General features: G+C 41.6%; 1 protein-coding gene across 2 annotated transcripts in view; it reads right to left on the bottom strand.

Annotated features, from left to right (window-relative positions):
* Window positions 1-4,249: 4,249 nt before the first annotated feature.
* The window catches only part of camta1 (calmodulin binding transcription activator 1), a 47,632-nt gene continuing 38,068 nt past the window's right edge, over window positions 4,250-13,813 (bottom strand). Inside the window, exons 11-22 of one of the 2 annotated variants that reach the window (XM_022745092.1) lie at window positions 10,234-10,382; window positions 9,396-9,580; window positions 9,234-9,312; window positions 8,872-9,139; window positions 8,033-8,550; window positions 6,795-6,943; window positions 6,444-6,690; window positions 6,163-6,231; window positions 5,276-5,421; window positions 5,107-5,178; window positions 4,909-4,939; window positions 4,282-4,389 (exon numbers count right to left, since the gene is read on the bottom strand). In XM_022745092.1, the coding sequence (XP_022600813.1) occupies window positions 4,357-4,389; window positions 4,909-4,939; window positions 5,107-5,178; window positions 5,276-5,421; window positions 6,163-6,231; window positions 6,444-6,690; window positions 6,795-6,943; window positions 8,033-8,550; window positions 8,872-9,139; window positions 9,234-9,312; window positions 9,396-9,580; window positions 10,234-10,382 (1,946 nt within the window). In that variant the 3' untranslated portion in view covers window positions 4,282-4,356. Of the gene's footprint in view, window positions 4,390-4,908; window positions 4,940-5,106; window positions 5,179-5,275; window positions 5,422-6,162; window positions 6,232-6,443; window positions 6,691-6,794; window positions 6,944-8,032; window positions 8,551-8,871; window positions 9,140-9,233; window positions 9,313-9,395; window positions 9,581-10,233; window positions 10,383-13,813 lie in introns of both variants that reach the window. The other variant, XM_022745091.1, reaches the window with a different exon arrangement.

Genomic DNA, 13,813 nt, shown 5'->3' with positions numbered 1-13,813 from the left:
AAATGAGAGAGATAGAGGGAAGACGGGGCGAAAGAAGAGGAAGGCAAGGAGAGGAGAGGTCTAGCCATAGATTATCTATAAGGATCTACCATTCTAGCATGCAATGTGGTGTTTGGCCACGCCCTCTCAAAACAAGGCCTGAAAGGTTATACCATTCATTTCTAGGCGGACTTATGAGAACAGAGGCCATCTCTGCGCATGTTTACCAGCTGTCTACTATGGCAATATTTCTTTATTTTTTATTTTTTAACTTTTTTTTTTAACACTACATACTCTTTTTACAGTCACCATCCTCTCCAAAACATGAACATATTGATGGATTTTCTGCAATCTGTGTGTTATGTTTTGTGTGTGTGTGTATGTGTGTGTGTGTGTATTCTGTGTCTGTTAATAGGCGCAAGCATTTGGAGTTGGTGTGTGTATATGTATCTGTGTGTGTGTAATCAAAGCAGTGTTCTTTAGTTGTGCTGATGTGAGAGGAGGGGCAGTTTAAGAGAAGGTCCAAGTGATACCGTAGCATGAATGCTCCTGACAGCGCTGTCCGAACCATGGCTGTCTCTCAGTGTGATGAAGATTCAGAAGACATGTGAAACACACATAGTAGAGATCTTCCAATTGTAAATCTTTCAATTTACTATCTCTTACAACTTCTTTTTTAAATTAAGAAACTTGAGCTGATATGTGGCCATTACCTATTTTTGCATTATTTAAGAATTATTTGTATTAAGAATCTTGTGCGTTTAAGACAAGAGCAAGTGTATAAATAGAAACATCACTTATAACTTGATTTGAATTTAGTTTATATCCAAGCAAAATCCTATAAAATAAGGGATTGGGAGATTTTTTTTTTCTTGTAGAAAAAGTGATGCAAGATACAGCTAGGATGAAGCAAACAGATCACTTTCGCTGCTTCAAAATGGGACTGGTATATGAGTTGGAGTTTGTCAATCAAGAGCATGATCTGAAAATTTGTGGATACTAAATAGTGAATGAACAACTGGAGTATCCCTAATATACACAAGTTTGTACGCATACATATGCATACACAAATGTACACACTCACCAGTGGTACAACTCTGTGTCAGCAATCATTACACTCCACATACCATCTCCCTGTTCTTCAACCCTGAGTAAAATCTAAGGGAGAGATTTAATTGTTCCCAAAGACATAAGCACAGAGAGAAAGAGTGTGGCTTTTTTAGTGTGTGTGAATGTGTACATTTGTGTTTGACTGTATGTGTTTGTGTGCGCGTGTGTGTGTATGTGTGTGTGTGTGTGTGTGTGTGTGTGTGTGTATGTGTGTGTGTGTGTGTGTGTGTGTGTGTGTGTGTGTGTGTGTGTGTGTGTGTGTGTGCTTGCTTGTGAGAGAGTAAGTGAAAGAGAAAGACAAAGAAAGAAAGTGTGTATGACAGTTATTTTGTTCTGGAAAACTGCTGGGTTATGCTTTCACTTAAATGCTGCAAGGACATTTTTTGAGGAAAGACAGACAAAGTGAGTCCATGCAAGAAGACACATCTTCCTCCCAACAGCGACACTGGGACATTAAATAGACTTGTGACAGTGCCTTTCATACACAGAGGCTGAATTCTATGGTTTTCTCCTTCTAATACTGCAAAATGCACACATAAGTGGGGAATAAAGTGATACTGTAATTATCGTTTTTTTCTCATAAAGCAACACATAGCATCAGTCAGGCCATGAGCATTCATTCATACCACTGACAAATTAGAGCTTCTAACTTAGACTCGGATCAAGTTTAACACTGTCAAGTTCATTTTTAACACACAATTTAGGAAAATAAACAGGTGACTGGCAACCTTTTGGAGGACATACAATAGATATTTCCTGATATTAGCTTGCACTTTTCTGTTATTGAGCAGGCACTTTCTAAACAGAGCTTTCCAGAAGTCCAAAGTACATGTCGTAGAGTAATGGCAGTGACAATGAGGAGAAAAGAAAAATTAATCAAATGATATGTAAAAAGTGGGGAGGAGACATTCTGTTTGAGGATGGAAAGCTTTGACTGGAGGCCAGGCTGGATCCGCTGTAGGTGTGATTAATGGTCTTAATAAAAGCTAGTGTGTTGCTGAAGCACAACCACATTGTAAAGAATGTAGCGCCCTCTTCCCTTTTTTGGGTCATCAGTCATTGCATTCACATTAAAACGATCATCATCTTCATCACCATTAGTATCATCTTCACACTTGCATCATCACCATCATCATCATCATCATCTATACGTAAGTCTGCCTCAGACAAACTTCAGAACTTGTAGGAGGTCTACGGTTGAGCTAGTACTAGATCTCTTCTACTGTTTGTTGTTGTTGTTGTTGTTGTTGTTGTTGTTGTTGTTGTTGTTGTTGTGTGTGTGTGTTGCCTCTGTGGGTCTTACTGATATCTTTTGGGTGTTGGTTTCCCCAACATAACATATTGTTAGGCAAAATAGCATTCATAATAATTGGCACTACTGGCAAAAAGGGTTTAATTTTTGCTAGCCAAGAAACAAAAGCACAAAGTGTAAATGTTTTGTCTGAAAGATCATTGTTTCAGCTAACTTTGTTTTCCCACTTATAATTCTAACATTAGATTTTTCAGTTGCATGCTTTAACAAAATGTTCTTTTCAGTAACACTTATACTGGATACTCTTAAAGTGAAGCAGTTAAAATCCTCTCACAGTCCATAGCCACTAACGTGTTCTTTTTGCTGTTTCTTTGTCTTAAATCTCATGCACATTACTCCGTTTGTAATATCTACATTATATACAAGCAATACAGCCATCCTGTGTACCCAAGTCTCTGTCTTAAGTTCTCATTATGGGAGTAAAATAATTTATAATCTTAAATACAGTCCTCTTATGAAAAAGTTTCAGGGTCCTCATATCCCCTTACCTCGTCAGTTTATATACAGGAATATGCAATAGTCCAAAATATGGATTTGATCGCCCGTATGGGCTAATATGGGGACCAATGCCCTGTATAGGGGCAGGTATAGGACCCATGTCCTGTACAGAGCAAGCATAGAGACCTCTCAGAGTCAAGAAGAAGTCAAGGCAATGGTATGTGACTCTCTCCTCAAAACCACAGTTAGGATTTAGAGGTTCACGCAAAGAACAAACTAACAGAGACATTTAACCATTGGAACATGTCATATTTTACCACACAAGGGGAGAAAACCAGTCTCAAGCTAAACCACTCTTGAGCCAATTAAATTAATAATTAGACCCTTAAATAAATAAAGTAAAAAAAAAAGCACCCAAAATAAGTCATTTGTCCTTACACAGTTCACATTACACAGGGCAAGGATAAGTTGATGAGGACGTAAGTGAGACACAACTACACATAGAAATACAAAAGAAACAACACTAAAGCAGTTTGGCAAGCATGCAGGAGCTTGTAGCTCAAACACATGCATTGAATTGAACAAACACGGACACACCACGTCAGGCGAGCAAAGTGCTGCCTCTGAGAACGACTCCATACAAAGTCCATGTAACAAATTAAGACATCGTTATTCTGACCCCAACCCTTTATCTAACAATGCCCCTCTTACATTCAAGTGCAGTTCCTCCCCTTTGGATCGGGTGACTGATTAATAGGTTTGTAAGCCTGTGAGTCAGAGTGGTTGGTGATATTGTGATATACTGAATCAGCAGAATGATTTGCCACTACAGTTCTTCAGGATGATGGAGAGGAGGAATAAGCGAAAAAACCTTGCATGCAAATGCAACATAGAAGTGAGTTTTTTGGTTTATGTTTTCTTATTCTTTCATGGATCACTGTTTGGATACAAAACGCAACAGGTTTTGTGTATTTTCTGCATGTCAAAGTAGCCTCTTGAGCAAGCTGTTCATCACCAGTGCCTTTCAGCGCATCCAGTCGCTGCCATGAACGGCAAGATGTCGTTGTCAGATGCTTCCTCGTGTTCTCTTGTTTGACTCGTTGACTTTTTCTTGCAAAGAAACATACCCATGAAGAGTGCAAAGAATGCCATGAGGTTAATGTGATGGCCTCCCAGTGAAACTGTGGAGGAGGATCAGTGCTGTGGGCAGAGCCAGGTCCCTGGGCTCTACCCAGCAGTCTGTCTGTCTGAGCTGCCATGATGGACACCTATCCTGTCCTCAGTCTGTCTGGGAAGAGTTTTTTTTCCCTCTTGAGAGAAGAGGGGAGAGAGGGTGAGAGTGAAGGGGAAGAGAAGGAAAGAAGAGGGGAGGAGAAATGGGGTTAGAGGATTGAAAGGGAGAGAGTTCGGGAAGGATGGAGGAGAGGAGAAAGAAAAAGGACAAGATGGAGGGCAGGGAAGTTGTATAGATTGCTCACAGGCTGAGGGGGCTGTGTGTGGGGCCTGACGATGGGCTCTCAGGACCCCTGGCCTTTCTCTGCTCTCTGGCCCTGAGGAGAAACCAAACACACATTAGAGTGTGTGCTTCTGTGTGTGTAAGTGTACATTTTCTTTGGTAAAGTGTTTGTTTCCCCAATTTTTGTAACCAAAGGCCATACTCAACAAACCTCCTGCAATTCCTGCCCCGCACACGCGCACGCACACACTCACACACAATCCTGTGTTATCCTCCCCCACCCATCAAGGCACAAATAAAAGAGACTGGCAGGCCAAGCAAGACATTTAACATCCCCTAATGATGTCAGTCAGAACATGCCCCCAGGAAGACCATATGCAAGAATCGCTCCTCTATCTATCTGTCAGTCATGCACAACTACTGACATCATTCAGCAGTCCTCGGAGAGAGACAGAGAGAGAGACAGGGAGATAGGGAGGGAAGAAGAGAGAGAGAGAGCGAGAGGGAAGGATGATAATCCAGGACCTCCTCTCCCCCTCCCTCCGCTGACATGCAAACAGGCATCAGCCACCAGGAGAGAGGGAGAGAGAGAAGAGAGGGAGAGAAGACTCACCCGTTTCAGAGGCCTATGGTCCATCAAGGGGCTTCACAGGAACAGTAAAACAACACCAACTATTAGCACCAATGTAGTGAGCGCACGTGTGGCAGTGGGCTAGTAAGTGTGTGTGTGTAATGTATATGAGCATGTGTATGAGTCAGTAGATGTGTGCACAGTGGTGTTTGAGAGTGTGTGGAGCGTTTCATGCCTCACCTGTGGCGGCATCGGAGCAGGAACCTCAGGATCTTGCGAGCAGCCTGGTTCTGTTTTTTAGTTAGGAGGCTGCTGTAGGCGAAGACGTGGGTGTAAGAAATTTTTTACAACATAATTAACCCGTGTATGTGAGTGTGTGTCTGCGAGTGCGTTTATGCATGTGAAGTACCTGAGGGAGTGTCTGTAGGAGCGGTAGTATTGCTGGATGAGGACCGCTGCTCTACGACTCTGTTGGAACTTCCTCTGCTCATGGAAACTCCGGAAACGACTCTGTATCAGGATGGCTGCCAGGGTCATCCTCTTATAAAGTGCATACTGAGATAGAACACAGCAGCGGTATTAAGCCTTTTGGCGGCACAGGACACATAGCTTTGTCATGTTGAATAATAATTCTGAGCACAGTTTTATTTGCAAATGAATGAAGATAAAAACAAAATCATTAAAATGTATAAATATTTTAGGTTTGCTCCAGGGAATCTACAGTACATAACCCTATCCCAAACCTGATAGGTGTGTCCTTTCAAGTCACAATGGTCAAAAACTGTTACCAAGAAGTCAACTCAACTTCTCAAGTGCTCAGAATTGACCAAAAAGGCTTGTGAAGATTGTGAAAGCATATTTTGAAACGACTGAACACCAAGTGCTCAAATAAGTTTAATGGTTACAAATGTCTCACTTTGTGTTCTCAAATCATGACTTGCAGACTGAGGAAAATTTAAATGTGTTTTGTGCTGACTTTGTTTTCACACTCATAAATGTCTCTACGAGACTGGCTAATGCTAAACTATCTGCTATGAAACAGTTTGGTAGAGATTCAGTTCAATCAACGGTTTTGAAAAACTTCACTGAGGCAGAGATAGTAAATGACAAGATTAAATTAGGCCATACTGCTAATTCTCAAAATGCTTTCAGCTAAATTAAATTGACAATTTGTATGATACATTTATGAACAGATTACATCTGATAATACAATTATGTCTGCAAATATGATTCAGCACTGCAGTGGTGGGTTGGTGTATCCATAATTAGGAATAATTCTCAGCTCATAAGCCCTACCTGCTTGTATCTCTTATAGCAGCGCTGAATCACTGCTGCAATCTCTTTGCGTTGTTCCTGAATGGGACCCTGAGGGGAGTGACATTAGGAGTTTGTATAAATATCTTACATATTAAATGGTTCATGGTCATCATTAAACTTTTTTTTAATATACTGCAATTTATGAAAGAAAGAAATTTAGAGAGGAAGATCATTTGAAAACAATATACAAAATACATCAGATTATTTTACAACCTCTGGGGCAAATTTAGTGTTTCCCTAAAGGAGTGGAGGACGTGTACCTTGTGTTTTCTGAGGGAGTGCAGGGCATGCCTGATGGTCTCATACAGCTCTCCCTGCTCTGTTTCAGTCATGGCTAGACAGGAGGAGTCAGTTTTCAACCTCTCCTCTTTCATAGCTGCACAGAGGAAGGAGCTCCAGTCAAAGGGGGAGGATGGGGCTTGCTTAGCCTGAGGACTCTGCTGATCCTCAGGCCCTGAGAGAGAGTTTGGTTTGGGGCAAGGAGTCTGGGGCTTGGAGTTCAGAAACCTGGAGAGAAACAGAGAGCAAAGCCACCGTTTTATGATAAAAAATGATTTAAGCTATTTATGGAGTTAGATGAAGAAAATGTGGTGAATTTTACTTTTACTCACCTCTCCACCTCACCGAGGTAACCAGACAGTAACCTGACATCACTGCTGATCCCCACCTTCCCAGAGTCTGTTTGAGTCTCCATAGCCTCCTGTTTAAGCCTACCAGTTGAAGCTTCCATGATGTGATCAGCTAGCATCGTAATGTCCATCTGTAACACACGCAGAGCAGGTGTTATCTATACATTCCTAACACCTGCTTCCCTTACAATGATTTATTTTAATACCAATGCTGACACACAACTTAATGTACTTAATGTAGTTATTCACAATTATACTTATAAGTGGGAAAGTGAAAAATGAACTTTTCTCTTAATTTCCTGCCTGAGATTGTGTGTGAATGTGATTTATTCTGTATGCTCACATTAAGTGTGCTTAGCTCATACAAAACGTGACTGTTTGGCAAGAGTCTTGACGAAAACAACAAAGTTTGATCCTGTAATAAATCTTCTATCTTCTATTCATGTAGCCTCTTACTTCTGACAGTTAGATGGACTTGAACTGCCCTTCTTATCGGATTTATAGTATAGAGCCACGTCTTCCAGTGGTAGCTCATTATCTGTCCTAGTGAAAAAACTTCAGGTATCTGGGCTTTTATTACTGCAATCCCATTTGAAACAGATTTCTATCCAAACTAAAAACCTTTTAATCTGTCTCATCATTTGCCCCGAGCTCAGTGCTCTTCACTTATTAAGAGTGAATCTCTTCCTATAATCTAATGTTTAACCAGTTAGTACTAGGTTCCTACCAGTAAGAATTTAGTGTGTCCTTTTTTCCCTTTCGTATAAGTACACTTGCTAATTCATATTAGTGTATGTCTGCTTATGTGGGACTGAGTGAAGCTATGTAGTGAAGATAGCACTGATACACCTACACCAGGTGTCGTTCTTATGATGACAAATTCAATGTAGACAAAGTTTGATGTTTATCTGTTTATCCTGTTTATTCTCCAGTTTGCTGTCAACATTTAATCTTACCAGTCTTGCGCCCTTCCTGAGGTTTCTTTTTTTTTTTTAGCTAGTGAGCTTTTCATCGAAATTTTCTCTTATTCACATTGAGGGTCAAAGTTTGGGGAGAGTTGTTTTCATAGATTTTTTTAATGTATTGTTTCATGTATTTTATCACAAACATAGCACACATGCAAGCCAGATGTACACATTGACCATCACATACAGTACAAAGAGTTCAGTCTTGGTTAAGGAATGAGATCCAAACTGCCCCTAACAATCTGCTCCCCCTACCTGCAAGTCCTCAGTGTTATCCTGATAGGTCAGCAGCTCTGTCTCCTCTCCCCTGTCAGACAGCACTCTTTGGCGCAGGTGAATGGCCAGTCGCTCTTTTCCAAGAATCCTCCTGGCCAGGCTACATTGCCCCAGAGTCTGTCTCAGACTCCACCTGGTGCCCCCTCCAGACCCCCCTATCCTGGCCTGCAGGAGGGAGAATGGGGTGCTGGGGAGCTGAGGCTGGTTAGGGCTGGAGCTGGCAGGAGGTGCGTTCTGACAGCTGAGGTTGGAGGGTTGAGTTTGTGGGGTGTTGGGGAGGTTGGGACTTAGGGAGGTGTTAAGGGAGGAGTTGAGGGTGTTGGTGCTGGGGGTTGAGTTAGCTAGCTGTTGCTGGGTGTCTGGGCTGGGTTTGAGTCTCTTGGCTGGGGGTGGGCCTCCCTGTTCTCCCTGGGTTCCCTGTGGGGCTCTGTGTCCTGTTTGGCTCCAGCTCTGGTTCTGGTTGTCTGGCTGGCTCTCTGTCCTGGCTCTCCTCAGCTCTGGGGAAACAAAGATGATGGAAAAATAAGAGCAAGTCTAATAATGACAACATGCATTCCTACTAAACTGGACATGGCAACTTATTAGAGGCTCAGCTGACTCAAAACAAAACAAACCAGAATCACTTCCTTGCAGCTGTATGCCTGAAATCACCTCATGAAATAAGATCACAATCTCCCTTTCCAGAGTTCTAGCATTGAATAATGGCCAGATATACATACATACAGAAAATTATATATTATATTATTTGACCTTTTGCATATAATATATCATCACTTCATCATTTTATCCTATCAGACATTTGTATTAAATTTTCCCACCTGAGTTAGGGTTTGGAGTGGGGTTGTTGCTTATTCCGCTGGTCTGTGACTCTCCTCTCCACCTTTCCATCCAAGTGTCAGCAGGCTGACCCTGAGCTTGAGGAGTCTGTTGTAGGTGCTCTAACAGCTCAGCCAATCTAGTGTGGCCCCTGGATCGAGCAATGTTGAGCGGCAAGCGTCCCAACGAATCAGGAATAGCCAGAGCTCTTGGATCCCACTGGTAAAGCACCAGTGCTGCCTCAGTATGGCCCAAAGCACAAGCCCACATCTCGAGAGACCAAAAGAAAACACAAGTCACACACAGGCATGGAAAAAAAGACACATACACTTAAAACATCATTCAAAAAATATCAATCACTCACCAGTGGAGTGCAGGAGAAGTGGTCTACATTGAGAGGATCAACCTCCAGTTCGAGGTCAATACTGTCAGCATGCTTTGTGCTGCAGAGGAAGGCAACAAAAGTGACATTAAATGACACACCATTGTGAATGCACAGACTGTGTCATGTTTGTGTGTTACTCACCGCCAGCGAATGAGTGTCTGAATGAGCCCTGCGTAGCCCTGAGCTGCAGCCAGATGCAGTAAGGTCATTCCTCTGGAGTTCTTACTGTGTACGAGCTGATTAGAAGACGCCCAGCATGGCTGAGACATCATCTTCTCACATACTACCACCACGCGACCCTCGAATGAACCCTGATCAGGAGGAATCTGGAAGGTTGGAGAGGAAGAGGGCATAGTGAGTTCAAAATATAAATCTTTGGAGACCTCTTAAGACTTTTACTGCATCCTCTTGCTTTTTCAACCCTTATTTCAAGTTGTTAGGTGTTACAAAACTTAATTTTACCAAGATACAGGTGGTGGTTGTTTTTTTTTTTTTTTTTGCTTAGGAAGGTTCCTAACTGAAGTGAAATGACTCCGAAGAATCTAAGTGTCAGCCATGATAAGAGCTGGTCGAATTCTCTAAATGCAGAGGAAAGGAGCTTCAGTGCTTCCTGTCTTAACTCCTTTAGCATAGGATAAACTGGTCCTTGGTGGTGCTTTTGTACTTGATTGCATTATGTTCTACAGGTTTTGTTGTTACACAATAAACTGCTGTAAGGTCTTTATGGTTATTTCTTTACAAAACTTTAACTACTGTAGGTGAGTCTCTGTGGGTGTTCAAATTATTAGACTATTATCATAAAGTCTTCAAATGTTATCTCAATAGCTTAAATACAGTTTTATAGACTTGCTTTTCATAATTAAAACCAATTCTATTTTGTTTCATGCTGTTTGCCTTTATTTCTCACTCGATACTGTTTCAGATTGCATAGCTGAAAAGGAAAATTTCATCCTAACTAAATCACTTCTTCCTGCCTTACTTGAGACTGCTGCTCAGTGGCTCCTCCTCCCTCGACTCCTCCGCCCTTGGTTGCCATGGTTTCTGAGCTGGGGTTCTGATTGGTTATCTCAGCCATCCTCTGTTCCATCTGCTCCAGACGCTCCAAGATAGACATCCTGAACTGGGTATCTACAGAAATGAAGGTGGGACACACAGAGCTGTAAGCATCGCCTAGTTGTTAGTTGTATTTAAGCAAATCAATATTATGTTTTAGTAAATCCTACTTAGAGAAGCTTAGAGAAAGAAGCTCTTCACTGAGGGGCTCAATACTGGAGAATAAATCAGGGCTGGAATCCAATAAATCCCCTTACCAACAAGGGCAACTGGTGAACCAAGGAAATTTTATGTGTTTGTCAGTGTGTGTGTGTGTGTGTGTGTGAGTGTGTGTGTGAAAGAGTATACAGCTTACAACAAATGTAAGTTTTGTATGTCCGTGGCATGGTTGTATGTGAATGTGACCCTTTGTTTCAGTGCTGCTGCAGTTTTGCTGCAGTGCACATTATGTCACCCCACCTGCTGCTCTCTCACTCAGTCTCTCTATTTTTCCCTCCTCTCATTTCACTCCTATTTTTCTTTCTGTTGTCTGCAGCGGACAAACTGAGCTGAAAGGGTGGAGCCATGACAGTGACACAAAGGCTAAGGCTCCTCCCTTTCCACTCCGCCAATCAGAAGGGGAGTGGAGTTTTCCAGTAATACAGCTCATCTGAATACAAAGCAAAACACTCCACTATTTTAGCTGCCATACACATAAGAAACAGCTGTCTTCACTCATTACAAATACAAACAGACATCCAGACAGATGCCTAAGCACACACATACATCCATGAAAAGCAAAAGTTAGATTCAATTTCTTGTCACATAACAAGCACATATTGCTTAGAGAACAATAAAAGAAAATGAGGATTGACTGTGATTAATTTTAATAACTTCATTAATGGACACAATACAAAGTTGACAAACACTAATTGAAATTCAACAATTACAAAGGGATGAAGTAGTCTTTTAATTAGCCTCCCTAATTGAAAAGTTAATTACTGAATTTGAAAAATAACTGTAAAATGTCTTTCAAACTGGTTTTCAATTTTTTTTAAACTGCATTGTCGAATCATTTCCATTTCAAAATTCATGACTATCTGACTTACATGTCACTTCAGTGTAGATGCTGCTCAGCTCATGTTATGAAGGATGTGGAACACATTGAGAGAGGCAACACAGGAAACTCCTTCTTTAGAAGTCATTTTTAGAATTCATTAAAACAAATTAAAGAATTTATTAATATGTCAATTGAATGCAATTATTTTTTAATAAAGGTTTCTAACCACATAATCTAAATGCAAATTTAAGAAATTAGCCCATTTTATTAATTGTTTTTGAGTGTATTAATTAAGTAAATAGATTATTGTTGACCAGTGAAACCTGCAGTATTCTGGTGACACACCACAGCTTCTATAAAGGCTGTGCCTCCTTGGATTACTGATCATTTATTGTCCTGCTCCTGAGTGCAAAATCAACTGCTTTTCAAAGTTTGCTTTATGATTACTATCAGCTGTACTGGATACTTGTGCATTTACTGACCAGCTTTGGACTCTTTTGTGACAGTTCTTCTGTTCTATTGCAGGTTTTTTCTCCAACAACACTTTGTTTCCATGGATTACTCTCCAATAAATAAACCTCTGCACAGGCCCTTACAGTTTGAAGTGACATCTACAAATTCTGATAACATATGACTGCACCTTTCTATTTTCTATTAAATGTTTACCAAAGCATTGATGAAAATCATAGATGTAAAATCAGTTTACATTTTGGTACACCTACAGTGTAGGTTTAATACAAGAGTTAAAATCCCAGACCCAGTATATATATATTCAAGTTCACAAACCCATTAATGCAAACAAATTTGCAGATGCAGATTTTTTTCTGTCAAATTAATTGAAAATAATTAATAAGATAAATATACTTTTGGCATGGGGTCCATTTAGAGAAACTTTCAGTAGGCTAGAAATCATGAACATCTAAAAAAACCTGTAAACCTCTACTAAGCAAAGTATCTCTGCATTCAAGCTGTGGGTGATCAACAACATGCCCACATGTCTATGCCTACAGGCCTGTTATTATCTGGGCCTATACAGGAGCCACATTAGCCTCCCTGCATTTGTTGTTATGGACTTCAGTGGCGCTTTCCACTCGTGCTGGTGCTGAAACTGCACAGGTCAACCAAAGACGCTGAACACACTGTCGGCTGATCATCAGGTCTGCAACAAAAATCAAGCAGGCTATGGCGTGCCTTTTAGTCCAAACATGTAACGTGCAAATAGCGTGTGGACTTGTGGCTTTTCTACGTCCCTTTGTCTGAAATCTACAGCGGCCGAGCGCCACATGTGCTACAAATATTTTTGACTGAATCCTTGAATGCAAAAAAGGAGCGTAACGCTTAAACACATCATTTAGACAACAGGCACGTTTATGTAAGTCTACAGCAGGATGACAAAGAAAACTTAACTCAGCTACAAACAACACAGACCTGGACGCAGAATAAAAGAGCGCGTATTGAAGTTATCAGTTTAAAAATCAAACAAGCTACGAACCCAAACAGCGAGTCTCTATCTGCTGCTCTCTTTGTTCCCGCTTCTGTTCAACCCCGTTAGTTTGAAGTGTGCGACTCACACATTGCTACTCCGAACGAGCAAAACACAACTAAGTGCAGAGAGAGAGAGAGAGAGAGAGAGAGAGAGAGAGAGAGAGAGAGAGAGAGAGAGAGAGAGAGAGAGAGAGAGAGAGAGAGAGAGAGAGCGAGAGAGAGAAAGAGAGAGAAAGAGAGAGAGAGAGAGCAGTCTCCACGTTGTGTCTGGGAGAGCAGCGCTTCAAATCCGCCCGCCAGACTCAGAGCTGCAGGGGGCTCGGTCGTCATCGGCACAACAATAGACTGCACACAAACTAAACTGGAGCAATGGCATGTGGCAAAGCCGTGTGCTGACGCGTATTTACTTAAAATATGCATCTCTATCTATTTTCTGCAGGCACTGAGCCTTCGATTGTGTATTTGAGGCCAAACAAAGGACCTGAGCAAAAATAGGCAGAGCGCCCATCCAACTCTCGCTATCACCGCTCAAAGTCAAAGGCTGAGCTCATATATAGCGTCTATGAGGCTACACAGCACACTGCCGGTGGTGGCCCACGTTCTGACTCTCAAATGGACCGGCGACTGTGTTATGATGTCCTTGCCCTTCACTCCAGTAAACAGCCAGCCTGCTGTGACTGTAGAGCCGCATTGCCGCATTGCGCAACACAGAGACGGGGGCGAACAGAGTAACCCAGGACATGCCTCGCTGAGGAGACCCGTGTGTTTCCGAGCTGCAGCTGCATCAGGAGTTATATTTGCACAGAGAAACTAACCCCCCTAGTGCTGTGCAGACATTTGCAACCAATTCCCAAAGCTGACTCAAAGGACATTTAATTGTTTAATTGAAGCAAGTTTTAATTTGTTTCAATATTAATGAACAATCACAATATCAACATCTGCAGCTCAAACAAAATAATCCTGAGCCCCCCAACATGCAAAC

Source organism: Seriola dumerili, unplaced genomic scaffold (genome assembly GCF_002260705.1).
Source record: "Seriola dumerili isolate Sdu_G_001 unplaced genomic scaffold, Sdu_1.0 BDQW01000088.1, whole genome shotgun sequence".
In the NCBI taxonomy this organism is placed as follows: domain Eukaryota; kingdom Metazoa; phylum Chordata; class Actinopteri; order Carangiformes; family Carangidae; genus Seriola; species Seriola dumerili.
Note: the sequence above shows the minus strand (reverse complement) of the source record. Positions and strands in the feature narration are given on the sequence as shown.